General features: G+C 48.5%; 1 protein-coding gene across 1 annotated transcript in view; it reads left to right on the plus strand.

Annotated features, from left to right (window-relative positions):
• Positions 1–9087: 9087 nt before the first annotated feature.
• LOC135887564 (zinc finger protein 271-like) overlaps positions 9088–18938 on the plus strand; it is a 57113-nt gene continuing 47262 nt past the window's right edge. The window contains exons 1-3 of the mRNA XM_065415291.1: positions 9088–9121; positions 16329–16442; positions 16767–17396. Coding sequence (XP_065271363.1) covers positions 9088–9121; positions 16329–16442; positions 16767–17396 — 778 coding nt within the window. The remainder of the gene's footprint in view (positions 9122–16328; positions 16443–16766; positions 17397–18938) is intronic.

The raw sequence follows: 18938 nt of genomic DNA on the forward strand, positions 1-18938 counted from the left end.
ATAATCAACTGGACAAATTCAAAATGGGAAATGACTGCCTAGGAAGGACTACTGCAGAAAAGAATCTGCGGGTTACAGTTTATCACAAACTAAATATGAGTCAACAATGTAATACTGTTGCAAGAAAACCCATCATTCTGGGATGTATTAGCAGGAGTATTGTAAATGAGACACACAAAAATAATTCTTCCACTTCTACTCAGTAGTAATAAGGCCTCAACTGGTGTACTGTGTCCAGTTCTGGGCACCACACTTTGGGAAAGATGTGGACAAATTGAAGAGGGTCAAGAGGAGAACCACAAAAATGATTAAAGGTCTAGGAAACATGACCTATGAGGAAAGATTGAAAAAACTCAGTTTATTTAGTCTGGATGAGAGAAGACTGAGGGGTGATATAATAACAATTTTCAAGTTCACCAAAGGTTGTTATAAAGAGGAAGGTGATAAATTGCTCTCCATATCCAGTAAGAACAGGACAAGAATTAATAGGCTTAAACTGAAGCAAGGGAGATTTAGGTTAGATGTTAGGAAAAACTTCCTAACTGTAAGGGCAGATAAGCACGGGAACAAATTACCTACAAAGGTTGTGAAATCTCCATCATTGGAGGTTTTTAAGAACAGGTTAGATGGACACCTGTCAGGGATGGTTTAAATAATACAGAGTGCGACCTCAGTTCAGGGGACTGGACTAGATGACCTATTGAAGTCCCTTCCTGTTCTACATTTCTATGATTCTATGCAAAAACTGAAAAAATCATAGAGGAGTTTTTAAAATATGGGCCCAGGGGAAAACTGACAGTGTGGAGGAACATAGGTGCTAACTCCGTGAGTGCTCAGGGGCTGGAGCACCGATGGGAAAAAAAATAGCAGGTGCTCAGCACCCACCAGCCACAGTTGTTTGGCGGTGTTCCCGATCAGCTGTTTGGAGGTGCCGCCAAACAGCTGATCAGAGGTGCTGCCAAACAGCTGTTTGGCGGCTGGGGGAGGGCAGAGACCAGCGAGCAGTGGGTGGGGAAGGGCCTCGGGGAGGGGGCAAAGCGGGGGCGGGAAGAGGCGGAGTGGGGGGAGGATCTTGGGGGAGAGGGTGGAGTGGGGGTGGGACCTCATGGCAGAGCAGGGGACAAGAAAAACTCAGCCCCTATGTGGAGGAGCACATGGTTCATAGAGAAATCACTTAGGGGATGATTTATGAAAGGGGATACTCTATATCCTAGTAAAGAGGAGTGGATAGAAGTTGATAAAAAGTACAGGTAGGAACTGAAGAGAAACAGTCAAATGAAAAAGAGTTCCATTCAATTACATCACGTGAAGGCAGACAATTAAATACTGACAAATTTTATAAGTTCTTGTATGCAAATGCAAAAAGTCTAAATACTAAGATGGGTGAACTTGAGTGCCTGGTGTTAAATGAGTATATTGATATAATAGGCATCACAGAATCTTGGTGGAACAATAATCAATGGGCCATGGTACAATATTAGGGTACAAAATATATAGGAATGACAGAGTAGGTTGAGCTGGTGGAGCAGTGGCACTATATGTGAAAGAAAGCATAGAGTCATACAATCATAGAATCATAGAATATCAGGGTTGGAAGGGACCTCAGGAGGTCATCTAGTCCAACCCCCTGCTCAAAGCAGGACCAATTCCCAACTAAATCATCCCAGCCAGGGCTTTGTCAAGCCGGGCCTTAAAAACCTCCAAGGAAGGAGATTCCACCACCTCCCTAGGTAAAGCATTCCAGTGCTTCACCACCCTCCTAGTGAAATAGTGTTTCCTAATATCCAACCTAGACCTCCCCCACTGCAACTTGAGACCATTGCTCCTTGTTCTGTCATCTGCCACCACTGAGAACAGCCGAGCTCCATCCTCTTTGGAACCCCCCCCCCCTCAGGTAGTTGAAAGCAGCTATCAAATCCCCCCTCATTCTTCTCTTCTGGAGACTAAACAATCCCAGTTCCCACAGCCTCTCCTCATAAGTCATGTGCTCCAGACCCCTAATAATTTTTGTTGCCCTCCGCTGGACTCTTTCCAGTATTTCCACATCCTTCTTGTAGTGTGGGGCTCAAAACTGGACACAGTACTCCAGATGAGGCCTCACCAATGTCGAATAAAGAGGAACGATCACGTTCCTCGATCTGCTGGCAATGCCCCTACTTATACAGCCCAAAATGCCATTAGCCTTCTTGGCAACAAGAGCACACTGTTGACTCATATCCAGCTTCTCGTCCACTGTGACCCCTAGGTCCTTTTCTGCAGAACTGCTACCTAGCCATTCGGTCCCTAGTCTGTAGCAGTGCATAGGATTCTTCCATCCTAACTGCAGGACTCTGCACTTGTTCTTGTTGAACCTCATTAGGTTTTCTTTGGCCCAGTTCTCTAATTTGTCTAGGTCCCTCTGTATCTGATCCCTACCCTCCAGCTTATCTACCACGCCTCCCAGTTTAGTGTCATCTGCAAACTTGCTGAGAGTGCAGTCCACACCATCCTCCAGATCATTAATAAAGATATTAAACAAAACTGGCCCCAGGACCGACCCTTGGGGCACTCCGCTTGAAACTGGCTGCCAACTAGACATGGAGCCATTGATCACTACCCGTTGAGCCCGATGATCTAGCCAGCTTTCTATCCACCTTACAGTCCATTCATCCAGCCCATACTTCTTTAACTTGGTGGCAAGAATACTGTGGGAGACCGTATCAAAAGCTTTGCTAAAGTCAAGGAATAACACATCCAGTGCTTTCCCCTCATCCACAGAGCCAGTTATCTCATCATAGAAGGCAATTAGGTTAGTCAGGCACGACTTCCCCTTGGTGAATCCATGCTGACTGTTCCTGATCACTTTCCTCTCCTCTAAGTGTTTCATAATTGATTCCTTGAGGACCTGCTCCATGATTTTTCCAGGGACTGAGGTGAGGCTGACTGGCCTGTAGTTCCCCGGATCCTCCTTCTTCCCTTTTTTAAAGATGGGCACTACATTAGCCTTTTTCCAGTCATCCGGGACCTCCCCCGATCGCCATGAGTTTTCAAAGATGATGGCCAATGGCTCCGCAATCACATCCGCCAACTCCTTTAGCACCCTCGGATTCAGCGCATCTGGCCCCATGGATTTGTGCTCATCTAGTTTTTCTAAATAGTCCCGAACCACTTCTTTCTCCACGGAGGGCTGGTCACCTCCTCCCCATACTGTGCTGCCCAGTCCAGCAATCTGGGAGTCAAATATAATAACAATCTTAAATGAATCAGACTGTATGATAGAATCTCTATGGATAGAAATTCCACACTGGAATAATAAGAGCATGGCAATAGGAATATACTACTGAACACCTGACCAGAATGGTGATGGTGGTTCTGAAATGCTCTGGGAGATTAGAGAAGCTAGAAAAAAAGAAAACCAAAAATAATGAGGGATTTCAACTATTTCCATATTGACTGGGAACTTGTCACCTCAGGATGGGATGCAGAGATAGAATTTCTAGACACCATTCATAGAATATCAGGGTTGGAAGGGACCAGGAGGTCATCTAGTCCAACCCCCTGCTCTAAGCAAGACCAATCCCCAGACAGATTTTTGTCCCAGATCCCTACTTGAACTCACAACCCTCTGTTTAGCAGGCCAATGCTCAAACCACTGAGCTATCCCTCCCCCAATATTAATGACTGCTTCTTAGAGCAGCTACTCCTGGAACCCATGGAAAGCCAACCCCTACTGAGGAAAATAGAAGGAGCATAAACTCTGGAAAGTCAGATATAATTAGGCAGGATGAAAAAGAATGTGAAGAACAACTAGCAAAAGACACAAAAACTAACAGCAAATGTTTTTTAAGTACATCATCAGCAGGAAGCTTAACAGACAATCAGTGGGGCACTGGATGATCAAGATGCTAACGGAGCACTCAAGGAAGACTAGGCTGTTGCAGAGAAGCTAAATGAATTCTTTGCATTGGTCTTTACTGCAGAGGATATGAGGGAGATTCCCACATCTGAGCCATTCTTTTTAGATGACAGATATGAGAATCTGTGTTTACTGTTGCTAAGCAATCAGTTCCACCTTGTATTTGTGACACTCTCAGTACATTTCCAAGAGCTGAAAAAGAGCTCTGCGTAAGCCCAAAAGTTTGTCTCTCTCACAACCAGAAGTTGGTCCAATAGAAGATATCACCTCACTGACCTTGTCTCCCTAATGGGACCAACACATTTACAAGAACACTGCATACATCTTAGAGCTCTCAACCATGTTGCCTGTGATGGAATTTGGATCTACAAACTTTGCAATTCATCATCATCCTCTAGTGGACGCTGCAGGGAAAGCAGTTCTGAAATTTCAGTTGGAGGTTAATACCTTCTTACCAAGGTGTATGGCTGGTGAGACTTCAAATCTGGTTGGAAGCCAAATCTGAGTCATAGAATCATAGAATATCAGGACCAATCCCCAACTAAATCATCCCAGCCAGGGCTTTGTCAAGCCTGACCTTAAAAACCTCTAAGGAAGGAGATTCCACCACCTCCCTAGGTAACCCATTCCAGTGCTTCACCACCCTCCTAGTGAAAAAGTTTTTCCTAATAGCCAACCTAAACCTCCCCCACTGCAACTTGAGACCATTACTCCTTGTTCTGTCATCTGCTACCACTGAGAACAGTCTAGATCCATCCTCTTTGGAACCCCCTTTCAGGTAGTTGAAAGCAGCTATCAAATCCCCCCTCATTCTTCTCTTCTGCAGACTAAATAATCCCAGTTCCCTCAGCCTCGCCTTGTAAGTCATGTGCTCCAGCCCCCTAATAATTTTTGTTGCCCTCCGCTGGACTCTTTCCAATTTTTCCACATCCTTCTTGTAGTGTGGGGCCCAAAACTGGACACAGTACTCCAGATGAGGCCTCACCAATGTCGAATAGAGGGGAATGATCACGTCCCTCGATCTGCTGGCAATGCCCCTACTTATACAGCCCAAAATGCCGTTAGTCTTCTTGGCAACAAAGGCACACTGTTGACTCATATCCAGCTTTTAATCCACTGTAACTCCAAGGTCCTTTTCTGCAGAACTGCTACCTAGCCATTCGGTCCCTAGTCTGTAGCAGTGCATGGGATTCTTCCATCCTAAGTGCAGCACTTGTCCTTGTTAAACCTCATCAGATTTCTTTTGGCCCAATCCTCTAATTTGTCTAGGTCCCTCTGTATCCTATCCCTACCCTCCAGTGTATCTACCACTCCTCCCAGTTTAGTGTCATCTTCAAACTTGCTGAGAGTGCAGTCCACACCATCCTCCAGGTCATTAATCAAGATATTGAACAAAACCGGCCCCAGGACCAACCCTTGGGGCACTCTGCTTGAAACTGGCTGCCAACTAGACATGGAGCCATTGATCACTACCCGTTGAGCCCGACGATCTAGCCAGCTTTCTATCCACCTTATAGTCCATTCATCCATCCCATACTTCTTTAACTTGCTGGCAAGAATACTGTGGGAGACCGTATCTAAAGCTTTGCTAAGGTCAAGGAATAACACGTCCACTGCTTTCCCCTCATCCACAAAGCCAGTTATCTCATCATAGAAGGCAATTAGGTTAGTCAGGCATGACTTGCCCTTGGTGAATCCATGCTGACTGTTCCTGATCACTTTCCTCTCCTCAAAGTGCTTCAGAATTGATTCCTTGAGGACCTGCTCCATGATTTTTCCAGGGACTGAGGTGAGGCTCACTGGCCTGTAGTTCCCTGGATCCTTCTTCTTCCCTTTTTTAAAGATGGGCACTACATTAGCCTTTTTCCAATCATCCGGGACCTCCCCCGATCGCCATGAGTTTTCAAAGATAATGGCCAATGGCTCTGCAATCACATCCGACCCCATGGACTTGTGCTCGTCCAGTTTTTCTAAATAGTCCTGAACCACTTCTTTCTCCACAGAGAGCTGGTCACCTCCTCCCCATGCTGTGCTGCCCAGTGCAGTAGTCTGGGAGATGACCTTGTTTGTGAAGACAGAGGCAAAAGAAGCATTGAGTACATTAGCTTTTTCCACATCCTCTGTCACTAGGTTGCCTCCCTCATTCAGTAAGGGGCCCACACTTTCCTTGACTTTTTTCTTGTTGCTAACATACCTGAAGAAACCCTTCTTGTTACTCTTAACATCTCTTGCTAGCTGCAACTCCAAGTGTGATTTGACCTTCCTGATCTCACTCCTGCATGCCTGAGCAATATTTTTATACTCCTTCCTGGTCATTTGTCCAATCTTCCACTTCTTATAAGCTTCATTTTTGTGTTTAAGATCAGCATGGATTTCACTGTTATGCCAAGCTGGTCGCCTGCCATATTTACTGTTCTTTCTACACATCGGGATGGTTTGTTCCTGCAACCTCAATAAGGATTCTTTAAAATACAGCCAGCTCTCCTGGACTCCTTTCCCCCTCATGTTATTCTCCCAGGGGATCCTGTCCATCAGTTCCCTGAAGGAGTCAAAGTCTGCTTTTCTGAAGTCCAGGGTCCGTATTCTGCTGCTCTCCTTTCTTCCTTGTGTCAGGATCCTGAACTCGACCATCTCATGGTCACAGCCTCCCAGGTTCCATCCACTTTTGCTTCCCCTACTAATTCTTCCCTGTTTGTGAGCAGCAGGTCAAGAAGAGCTCTTCCCCTAGTTGGTTCCTCCAGCACTTGCACCAGGAAATTGTCCTCTACTTTCCAAAAACTTCCTGGATTGTCTGTGCACCACTGTATTGCTCTCCCAGCAGATATTGGGGTGATTAAAGTCCCCCATGAGAACCAGGGCCTGTGATCTAGTAACTTCTGTTAGTTGCCGGAAGAAAGCCCCATCCACCTCATCCCCCTGGTCTGGTGGTCTATAGCAGACTCCCACCACGACACTACCCTTGTTGCTCACACTTCTAAACTTAATCCAGAGACACTCAGGTTTTTCTGCAGTTTCATACTGGAGTTCTGAGCAGCCATACTGCTCTCTTACATACAATGCAACTCCCCCACCTTTTCTGCCCTGCCTGTCCTTCCTGAACAGTTTATATGCATCCATGACAGTACTCCAGTAATGTGAGTTATCCCACCAAGTCTTTGTCATTCCAATCACATCATCCTTGACTGTGCCAGGACTTCCAGTTCTCCCTGCTTGTTTCCCAGGCTTCTTGCATTTGTCCCCAGGAACTTGGTCATCAAAGCCCAACACCCACGTGATTCCTCTTTCTGCTGACTCTCATCTAGGCTGCAAAAGCATCTGGATGCCATCACTGCCCATCTCATGGGAAAGAGGTTTGAGAACATCAGTTCCCTAACTTGCTGTATATGAAGCCACAAAACTAAGTCACTGAACTGCCTTGTACTCCAGCTAACATCATGTGGGTACTGAAGACCTCGATCTTATACACTTTAAATAGCAGGCACTATGCAGGTGCTCAAAGATCAGAAGGTGCCTAAGTATTGGCAGAATAGCTGCTGAGAATGAGAAAGGAAGGAGGGTCCAGTGATTAGAGCACTAGCTTAGGACCCTCCACCTGCTCCACCACGGGCTGCCTGTGCAAACTTGGATAAATCACTTTGGCCCAGGTCTTCAAAGGTATATAGGTGCGTAACTCACATTGAAATCATTGGCCTCCTGCAGATTTCAGTAGGAGTTTGATACCTCAATGCCATTGAGGATCTGGGCATTAATTTCCCAGTGTTTCAGCTCCCCATTTGTAACACAAGGATAATAGTACTTCCCTACCTCACAACCTTATGGAGACACATGTATTAAAGACTGTGAGCTGCTCAGCTACTGCAGTACTGGAGGCGGTATAAGTACCTAGCTACCTCACTAAAAATGGTGTAGCGTGGATACAGCGGTGTGGGGTTCCGCACAAGCTGCCCCAGGTATATATCCGCTAATGTAGCCCCCGCTGCCATGTCCTCATTGCAATCTTTAGCAAGCTAACCTGATTAAAACTAGAGCATGTCTGCACAAGCTTCAAATCATACCTCCTACTGCAGCGTAGACAGACCTGAAGCTTTGGAAGGTGCTAGTGTAGACAAGGCAGTGTGCTTTTAAGGCACAAAATGTAACCCTTCTGCCTGGTGATATAAGCTGGATTCAAATATATAGTGTTTCCTCTTAAAAATAACCAACACAATGACTCAAGCCCTCACCCAGAAACTTGGGAAAACAAAATATCTCCCTGGGCACCCTTAGCTTTGCTTTGGCAAGCACTGAGTCTATGTATAAAACAAAGAAAATGATATTAAGGGGAAACAGAACACAGTGTTAATTTGGGAATACACAACAATAAATCAACCATATATTTATATGAATTAATAAGTACAACAGCCACCCCTGCAGTGCCTTGGGCAGTAGTCATTTGCCTCAGTTTCCCCACCTGCTGGGGTGAATATCCAGGGGACAAATGTCCCTTTGGCACCTCGCTTTAACTTGCTCCCCCTTCTCTTATGGAGCAACCCACACAAGGCTGGTTGTCAGCGATTAGTGAAGCACACTGCCTTGTCTGCATTACTCTGTTAACACGTGTTAGCTAACACCTTCAAAACCCTCATCTAGACAAAGCTTAAAAGTGTTGGAGTAGATTGTGTACCATCAGAAGCAACTCCAGCTAGGCTAAGGACTGGAACCCATCTGCCCTATGGGTGGATGGATGTTTTGTTGGCTTCCAAATTAGCTAATTAAATATAAATGAGTTTGTAAAGTGGAAAAAATGTTGTATAATGAGTGGGAGCAGAGAAAGAGGAGCAGGTTCCGGCAAGGTATATACTGATGATGGTCTACAGACTCTGGGGTGGGAGGATGTTAGCTTGGGGGGCTACCCGATATTGCTGCATGGGGAGGAACAGTCAAGGATGAGCTTGGAACACGGTCTCTCACCATATGTGTAATAAATCCTTGTTCCTTGCAGCCCTGCCTGCTTAGTTACATGGACTGTTGCTAATGAAAGGGGATGTGGCTCGCTCTGTCTACTCAGCATACCGGAGTTGAGCTTCCTGAGTCAGACGCTGCTGCTGAGTGCCTCCATTGCGACCCGGAAGGAAGCCTGGACTGATCAGCTCAGCTGCTGCCCAGACCCCCTCTGTGCCCAGCTGGGGAGGCCCCTGGGGCAGCCCCGAGCTATGCCGACACCAGCCCCTGAGCCGGAGCCTGCAGGTGAGGGGAGAGACCCGGGGGAAAAGGCTGGAGCCGGGCAGGAAAGTGACTCTGCACCAACGGCCCCTCCTCGCCCCAGCTCTGCTCGGGGGGGGGGGGGGGGGTCTGCGAGTCCCAGAGCTGCTCCGGGGGGGGGGGGTCTGCGAGTCCCAGAGCTGCTCCCCTCCCTGACCCCCCCGCTCTGCTCCCCTGAGCGCCTGCAGGAGCCGAGCCAGCTCCGGGAGAGCGAACGCCCCGGGCGGGACCAGGGACCGAGTCTCCCAGCCCGAGGGGAGGGGGCGGGAGGGAGACAGGGATAGAGACTTGAAGGGGCAGCAGGAGCAATCAGTGGGGAGGGAGATTCCCGGCTCCCAGGGCCCGATTAACTTTTTGTGGGCCCAGCACTAAACATATTTGTGGGCCCCCATTGGGGAAATAGGGCATGTGATGGAGGGCGATCCACAGAGGGAGGGGCTGGTTGGGGGCAATGAGGCGCAGTGCAGCGGGAGTGGCCCCACTCAGCCCAGCACAAGGGCACTGTTTACAAACCCACAACTGCTAGATGCACACTGGCCTGCCCATCCCTGCACTGCCAGCGTGCCCCTTCCACATTGCCCAATGCCCTCCCCTTATGTCCAGTGCCCCCTCGCCCAGAGACCTCCTCCACAGATCTCTATGCCCAGTGCCCCCTCGCCCAGAGACCTCCCCCCCAGATCTCTATGCCCAGCACCCCCTGCCCAGAGACCCCTCCCACAACTGCACCCTGCACACAATACCCCCTGCTCTGCTCCCCCACCCACAGATCCCCTACTGTCCAGCACCCCCTTCACAGTCCCACCATCACAGCTGTACAGTGCCCCATATTCCTGAGGGAATTCTGCATCAAATTCTGTGCATAATATTTTAAAATTTTGCAATTATTTTTTTTACAATCAATAAATGTGGAAGCTCCACCATGGCAGTGGGGAGCACAAGCCACTGGCTACATGGAGGTGGGAGAATACCATACAGCACCCCCGGGACAGGGACTTGGCAGTGAGGCTGAACCTGACACAGCACAAGGGCCATTCCTGCCACAGAAACACCCTGGGGCCCTGTCCTTTTTGTGCCAGGCACACCAGATGTGAGCAGGGAGGCTCAGCCTGGCAGCAGGATCCAAGTGCAAAGGGACTTAGTGTAGGGGAATCCACATGGGGGTAAGAGGGTTCTGTGTGGGGCAGTCTGGGTGCAGGCAGCTCAGTGGGGGATCTGGATGCACAGGGAGGTTCCAGGTGCAGGGGCAATGGGAGTCTCCAGGGGGGACCAAGTGAAAGTGGTTGGAGCTCAGCAGAGGGGTGTCTGAGTGCAGGAGAGGTGGGGTTCATTTGGGTGGGGGTGTAGGTGGTTTGGGCTCAGTGGGGAGGGTGTCTGGGGGGGTTCGTCAGGGTGGTACAGATGCAGGGGAGGTGGGGCTTGTCAGGGTGAGGGTTTGATGGGCCTGCTTAACAGGGGAGCCCTAGCTTCTGCCAAGGGGATCTGCATGCTGGGCCCCCGCTTCCCCTATCCCCTTCTCTTCCCCATCCCATGCCCCTTCCCCACCACTCCATCTCCTTCCCATCCCACCCCTTCCTTCCCCACTGCCTCTTCCCCCCTACTCCCACCCCCTTCTCTTCCCAATCCCATGCCCCTTCCCCACTGCCCCATCTCCTCCCAACTCCACCACCTTCATCCCCACTTCCCTTCCCCCCTGCCTCCGCTTCCCCTATCCCCTTCTCTTCCCCATCCCATGCCCCTTCCCCACCGCTCCATCTTCTCCCCAGGCTTGGGGGGCAGAGGGGAAACTGCCCCCCAGCACAAGCCGGCAGAGCAGGTTGGGGCCAGGTCGCTACACTTCCTGCCACCCGACCCCGCACTCACGGGGCGGCGGGAAATGGAGTGACCCAGCCCCAGCCTGCTCCACTCTGCTCCCCTGGCTTTGAACAGGCTATCTTCAAGTGATCCATACCCTGTCACCCATTCCCAGCTTCTGGCAAACAGAGGCTAGGGAGGGACACCATCCCTGCCCATCCTGGCTAATAGCCATTGATGGACCTAGCCTCCATGAATTTATCTAGTTCCTTTTTAAACTCCTTCAGTAACCCCTGAGGTGGATGGTTTAGAACTTGTCTGCTGAAATAAAGTGACCAACTGTTTTCTCAACCTGGCAGAACTTAAAGCATATGCAGGGAGAGAGTCTGGGGGAAGCGGAGTGTGAAAAGGACCAAAGCCCTTTCTGAAACCTCCCCAATCGCCCTTCTCACCCTGACAGGCTGCAGAATAACATCCGTGTTTTGCTCCACATCACTTAATTCTGCCAGGGGAAGGGAAATGGCTGCAGTGGAGCTGGAACAGGTAGGAGATTTTCAGGGATTCCTCTGATAGATCAGGGGGAGGAGACACACTAAATACAGAGGTGTGACTGGGTTAAAAGCTACTAGGCCCAGTTAATATGGGCTTGGTTTTAAGAATGGGTGCATTGGGCTGGGATGGAAAATTCCCCATCTGTGGGACAGGAGCTAACCCTCTAAAGTGCCCTGGAGCTACTGCCCAAGAAGCAGCATCTTGCCTCTCTGTGCAGGACAGGGGCCTCTGCGATGGTTTCCAGTCATGGGTGAATTTCTGGCTGAACCTCTCAGCTGTGTGGAGATCTAAATGTGGGCGCTGTAACTGACAAGGGGAAGCAGAACAGCTGGTTGGATTTTCCCATCAAATATGTAGTTCAGTTAAAAATGAAGTTCTCTGTGAGGAAATGCTGATTTTTAAAAAAAATTTTTACATTTTATGTTGGGATAATCAACAGGAAGACATTTCATTTCAACATTTCCAAATAGATTTTTTTTCTAAACTTTTCTTTGCTCCCAACCTTTGGCTATTTAAAAGTTCACCCCAGTGAAAAGAAATGTTTTAATTATCGGGATCTCCCACAGGATGGAAGCGCCATTTTCTGAGCAGCTCTAGCAGGGAGATGAGAGGATGGGAAGCAAAGAGCAATATTCCTATGGTGACAGTTTCATGGCCTGATTCCTGTAAAGTAGGGGAGAGCAGCAGGTCTTTGAAGGGCATAATGCTATCTGTGATAAGTGGCACCACTAGGAATAAGTAACCAGTTTGGAAGAACAATTGCAAATGTTGTTTAAGGACACAACATATTGGAGACTGGGGCAAAGGGAACAATCTGGGGCCTGTGACTGACCTGGTGGGGTTTTCATTGGAGCAGAGTACTAGTAGTTGTTGTTTCAGGAACTTGTGACCTTCAGAGAGGTGGCTGTGTATTTCTCCAAGGAGGAATGGGCTCTTCTGGACCCTGGTCAGAAAGCCCTCTACAGGGACGTCATGCAGGACAATTATGAGACACTGATCTCACTGGGTAAGGAGCCGTTTCCTCAGATCATGACTAGTCAGATTAGACAAGTGTTGCCAAGGGGTAAGAAAGATACAGACTTGCTGGGGATCTGCCCGTGGTGGGTGCTGTTAGGTTACTTTACGGCCTACTCATTGGTGTGTTAGTGTAACCCACTGGTAAAGATGTGCTACAGCTCCTCTTCAATGCCCATCCCACAGAGGATATCAATCTGCTATAGCCCCAGATAAAGAGGCTTAGTTCAAACTGTAACAGCTCCTGATCAGGGCCGGCTCTAGGTTTTTTGCCGCCCCAAGCAAAACAATGTTTGGCTGCCCCCCACCCCAGCCCTGGGCTCCCCCCCGCACCTCCCTGCTGCCCCTGCCCTGGGCTCTCCCCCCCCCCCCCCACCCGCACCCCCTGCTGCCCCAGCCCTGAGTTCCCCCCCACACACACACACCCCTGCCGCCCCAGCTCTGAGCTCACCCCCTGCCACCCCAGCCCTGAGCTCCCCGCCCCAGCCCTGGGCTCTCCCCCCACACCCGCATCCCCTGCTGCCCCAGCTCTGGGCTCCCCCCTGGACCCCCAGCCCTAGGTCACTGGTAACTCGCTCCCAGGGTGGGTCATTCAGCAGGAATTTTGGATGTGCACAGAACACAGACAGGATTGGTTCCCATATGGTTACAGAACTGCAGTAAAGTGGAACAATTTTCAGCTTGTGTGATTGGAGGATATCTGGATGCATATTATAAGACTGTCCTCCATAAATGAGGAAAAGTTGAGGTGCCTTTATTATTTTTTTGTTCCACTCTTTGTTTCTATGGGAAAATTTGCCAGTGCAATATTACTGTCTTCCTTTTAAACAAATAAAACTTAAAATAAAAAAAAAATGGCAATGGCTGTTGAAAATAGCAATTCCACTCCTAATAACCACTGGGAAGCATTTCTTGCTCAATTTTATCCTACTTTTTCTACAGCAAGTTACAGTGGATCAGTATATTTGATTTGGGGGTGTTCAAATCTGGAAGGCAGGTGCTAGATTCCCTTTCTGAATATTGGCTAAATCTGGAAAGGAAAAGTCAATTTCTGCTTCCATGGCTCAGAAGTGGAAATCCTCCTAAGTGCCTGGTACTATATCTAAAGCTGCCCAGGTCCAGAGCCTCCCCTCCCTTACTTTTCATTGTAAATTCTAGTGGGATCCACGTAGCTCCCTTGCTAGGCTTCAGATAGAGAGGGGCACTGTCCATTTAGTCCACCCAATTCTTTCTTTGGAGGCTGTAAGGTGAGGTCACAGCAGTATCCCTAATCCAGGCTGGGGATGTCTTCTGAAGGGGATCTCTGGGGCAAAGCCTTCTACTCCTTGGGCATACTTGTTCCCCATTCACAGTGCCACCCCGCACTAGCAGTGAGCTCTCCATTCACAGCAAGCTGCAGCATGAGGTTTCAACTACATTCTCCTCCCCTCCCTTTCCTGTGGATAGCAGCCAAGGAAATGCTGGGAAATGTAGTTCTTTCCCTGCCCAGGGCTGGCTCTATGGGCAGGGAGCTAACCAAGGAACTACAGCTCCCAGGGCCACCTGTTGGTTCTCAGCTCCCATGCTGGATCCCTGCTGGCTGCCGCCCCTGCAAATGGGCTGCCCCAAGCACCTGCTTGCTTTGCTGGTGCCTAGAGCCGCCCCTGCTCCTGATTTTAGCTCTGGAGGTCACCATTTCAGTCCCTCGTGTTCAAGATGGTGGCTGTCAAACTAGCACTATCAGGCAAGTTCCCTGGAATAAGTCACAGGCACAACCATGTCTATACATTTGTGGGAGCAGGATCTGGGCAGCTTCCTCCCTGCTGCTGGGCAGAAACAGTAAAATCAGGCACATCCCTGAACCACCACCTGAGTGGGAGGAGCCACACCCTAGAGTGGCTGACTGCGTGAGCATCAGAAACCACCTCTTCACTCAGCCAGCACAATAACACTGTTCCACTATCATCCACCCAGAGCAGGACCACATGCTATGTCTGGGGTTTGATACCCAGTCTCTGTTGGCGCGCATGTGCACTCACACACACCCCTCAATCTCCATCCTTAGAGATGTAGCTGTGTATGCTTAGCAATGTGATAGTGGTCTAACATTGCTGCTGTCACAGAGTCATTAAATCCAGTGATGCATGGAGATCCTTGCAATTTTACAAGGGGCCTCTGCTTACATTTTCCCATCTGTTCCCATGAAATGTCACTTCTTCCCCAGGAACATTGCATAGCAGCCGTGCCTTCACTTTGTTTCTTCTCAGGACACCCAGGGCTGTGAGTTACCCTGTCACTATCTGCCTCCAGAGCAAAGGAGACTTGCCTGTACTAGCTGGGTGTTAACTCCCTAATACAACCAGCCTCTCTGTCATGCAAGCACTCTGCTCTTTGCACTTTGCACTGCAGGTTGACAACAGATGCACTCCAGCTCCCAAGTCAGCTCAAAGTGTCCCCCTAAGGTGTCCCATCCCTGATTACTGAATACCCATAGAAATGCCAGAGCACTGCCCCAGTTTACCAGTTAAACCTTAGCTTACGGCTCCTTTATCGCACACAGACCTTGAGTTCAGTTATTGTAAAACCAAAGGAAATTTATTCAAGGAAGAACAGAGATTCAACTAGAAACAAAGGTGAGTGATGTACACAAAGGGTTACATATAATACAGAATCCTAAAACACAAACTAGGGCCTATCCTTATCAATAGTTACCTTTCCTATCTAATTAAGTAGGTTCTCTCCCCAAAGTTCAGTCCTTTGCAGTGGGTGCTAGTCCCAAGGAACTCTGATCCAGTCTTTCATGAAGCAGCCCCGCCCATCAGGGTACCTCCTCAGTGAATGGATGCAGACTGACTATCTCCACCCTGAGATACACTGAACTAGTTTGTGTTTTTATTCCCAGACAGGGCGATTCTCCTCTCTGTCATATCATTCCTTTTCACTTCCAAATGACTTTGATGTTTATAGTTTTTTCCATTGACTTTTCTGGGTTGGTGCAAAGGTAGACAAATGAGTCTTGCATTAAATCACCAGCTGACCTGGGATGGGCACAACTCCCTCCTGCTTGAATGGGCCGTCACAGAGATATATTATTGCCTTTTAATTCACTCTCACTTCATAACCCTGAGACCATATTTTCAATATACCGTATATACTCGTTCATTAGCCCGTTCGTTTATAAGCCGACCCCCCAAAATGGATAGGTAAAAATAGCAAAAACGGTATGACCCTTTCATAAGCTAACCCTATATTTCAGGGGTTGGAAAACTTTGGCTCCCGGCCCATCAAGGTAAGCCACTGGCGGGTTGGGACATTTTGTTTATTTGGAGTGTCTGCAGGCATGGAGCCCCTCAGCTCCTTGTGGCCGCAGTTCGCCATTCCCAGCCAATGGGAGCTGCAGGAAGTGGCGCGAACCGCGGCCACAGGGAGCTGAGGGGCTCCATACCTGCAGACGCTCCAGGTAAACAAAACGATAATGTATTAGATATTCAATTCAATGATTCCATAGAGTTTAAAATCATCATATTTTGGTGTAGATCTGTTTATAAGCCGATCCCCGCTCTTTGATGCATCACTTTTTTACTAAAAATATTTGGCTTATGAACAAGTATATACGGTAGTTACATTATTCCTGAAATATTACATCATGTGGTGGTTATGAGTATCGATACAAGCTTTCAGTGGAGATTTCACATGCTTCCCTTTATGGATAAATACCATGAAACAGCAGTGTATCAGGTGTCGTGAGTTTGTCTGGTCTGAGGCAGGAGTTGCTTGTATAGAACAGTGAAGTCTTTGACAGTTGGCATCAATGGTCCTTTGTGCCACACTAACCCTATATTTTTTCCGTGGGTAGGATTTGTGACTCCTAAACCTGACTTGATCTCACACCTAGAACGAGGAGAGGTGTCATGGGTCCTGGATCTCCAGGGCTCTGAGAAAAGGGACATGCTGACAGGAACCTGCATAGGTGAGGAATCAGATAAACTGACTCAGAAACCATTGAGGGGTGAACAAAACAGTTGGGATTCCCACTGAGGCCCTGTGAGCTGCCCCAGTTCTGCCTCATTTCACCCAGGACATGACTATCCCCAGCCCATCCATATCCTTTTGCCAGATGTCACTCATGGCTTCCCACCCACCCTGACTGACGCCTGGCACTAGCTCCGTCCCCCTGAGTGTTTGGATGGGGTGTAAAGGTAGAATTGGTCCCCTCCCCTGCAGTTATTTGGGTTTGTTCTCCACATTCCCCTTTCTGAGGTTCCCTGTCCGGATTCTCTCTCTGTCCCAGCAGGTGATGGGACAGTGAATGAGAACAAGGAGGAGAATTCTCAGCAGGAAGGTCCTGAGCAAGTGGTTCCACAGGGGACGGTATCAGGAAGATCGGAAAGGGATGTTTCCGAGACTTCTGAGCAGGGAGAAGCCTGTCAGACACAGCTCAGGCCAGAGCGGCTGCAGAGAAACCTCTCTGGGGAGACACAGGGTAAATCCAGTCACCGTGGGAGAAGTCTCAAAGGCATCCCAATCTGTCAGGCGACCCACTTGGGAAAGGGACCAAAGACACTTGGTGACTCAGGGGAAAGCTACAATAGCATTTCACATGTTATTAGTCAGAAGAGAATCTGCAGAGCAGGAAAATCCAAGAAATGCACTGACTGTGGAAAAAGTTTTGCTTATAAATCGGAACTTGATAGACACAATAGAATCCACAACGGAGATAAACCCTATAAATGCCTCAACTGTGGGAAAAGCTTCACTCTGAGCTCCACCCTGATAAAACATCAGAAAACTCACACGGGGGAGAGACCCTATACGTGTCCTAACTGTGGGAAAAGCTTCCGTCAGAGTTCGCACCTTGCTAGACATGAGGGAACCCACAGGGAAGAAAAGCCCTTTAAATGCCCTGACTGTGCAAAGTGTTTCAGTTGCACCGCAAACCTTCTTACCCATCAGCGAATCCATACGGGAGAGAAGCCCTACAAGTGTCAACACTGTGGGAAAAGCTTCACACATCACTCATACCTTCTGGGCCATCAGAGAATCCATACAGGAGAGAAACCCTATAAGTGTCGACACTGTGGGAAAAGCTTCACACACCGCTCAAACCTTAGTACACATCAGAGAATCCACACAGGAGAGCGACCTTGCAAACCTAAGGACTGTGGGAAAAGTTTCAGTGTGAGCTCAGACGTTATTGGCCAGTAAAAGCTGGAAGGGAGACTGGCGGGGAATGGAAACCATCTTCAACAAAGACTGTATCTTGCTAGGTTAAGTTATAGTCTTTTAGATGAATTTTCACTTTTATTTGCTTGTAACTGTTTCCGACTTTATCCCTTTTACTTGGTATCACTTAATCTATGTTCTTTTGTTAAGAAGTTTGTTTTGCTTTCATTCTAAATCATCACTGTTGTGTAAGTTCAGTAAAGTGTGTGCTTCTAGAAAGCAGACAGGATGGAGTGTTTTACTTGGCCTCTAAGGGCAGAGAACCTAACTCTTTCTGAGGGTTCAGTGGGAGGGACTGGTCCCTGCTGTAGGATGGTTTTGGGGTGAACTCAGGGCTGGAAGGGTACTGAGGTCAGTCTGCAAGGAATAACTGGGTTGGACAAAGCCAGGGTGAAGCTTATGGGCTGCTGGCAGGCTGTTGAGAGGGGCAGAGCTCTGGACCAAAGCTACAGAGCCACAAGACATCCACGCTTACAAGGGAAACAGTGACTGAATCCCTTACTGGCCTGGGTGAACTCCAAACCATTAAACTTGGCAGCCCACTATCCTCAAAAAAATCTCCATTCCCCATGAATAAGATCATTTCTCTGCTCATGCACCTAAACACCCACTCTGGGAAAACCCAAAAAAGTACATTTTGGGACTTGATGATCAATAAATGTAGACTGGCTGGCTGGCACCACACCTATGAATACCAGCTGAGTCACAAATCCTGGGGCATCTCCAAGTGCTTCTTCATTGACTCAGGTACAGTGGACATCTTTATCAAAACTGAAGCAACTTGGGCACTATAGATTCCTTTGTGGCTCAAGCCTGTTCTTGATCTGGCAGAGGCAATCACGCGGGTGCTCTTTCTCCGGGCCAGTTTCCATGGAAACTGTTCCAAGAGTATTGAGAGACCCATACATTCCCCCACGCTTCAGTGTGGTCCTTGGTATTTCATGGCTGGCCCTCCACAACTCCCTTATCTGCTGGGCTGAACTAACAGTTGAATTTTTCTCAGAATTCTGCCCGCAGCACTGCTTGACCCCAGGAAATGGGCAGTGGGCACTAGTTCCTCGGTGGTTGCATGCCAGGGGTAGCTGGCCAGGCAGAGCTATCCACTGAGTATGGTCCTTGACTTCTGTCCAAATACAGCAACTACAGTGATGTGTTTTGAAAACAAACAGACACTGTGCCCAGTCACGCTACAACCAGGGGCAAACATTCTGTTCTGACATACATATATGGTATGTTTGAGCCG

Source organism: Emys orbicularis, chromosome 13 (assembly GCF_028017835.1).
Source record: "Emys orbicularis isolate rEmyOrb1 chromosome 13, rEmyOrb1.hap1, whole genome shotgun sequence".
Lineage (NCBI taxonomy): Eukaryota > Metazoa > Chordata > Testudines > Emydidae > Emys > Emys orbicularis.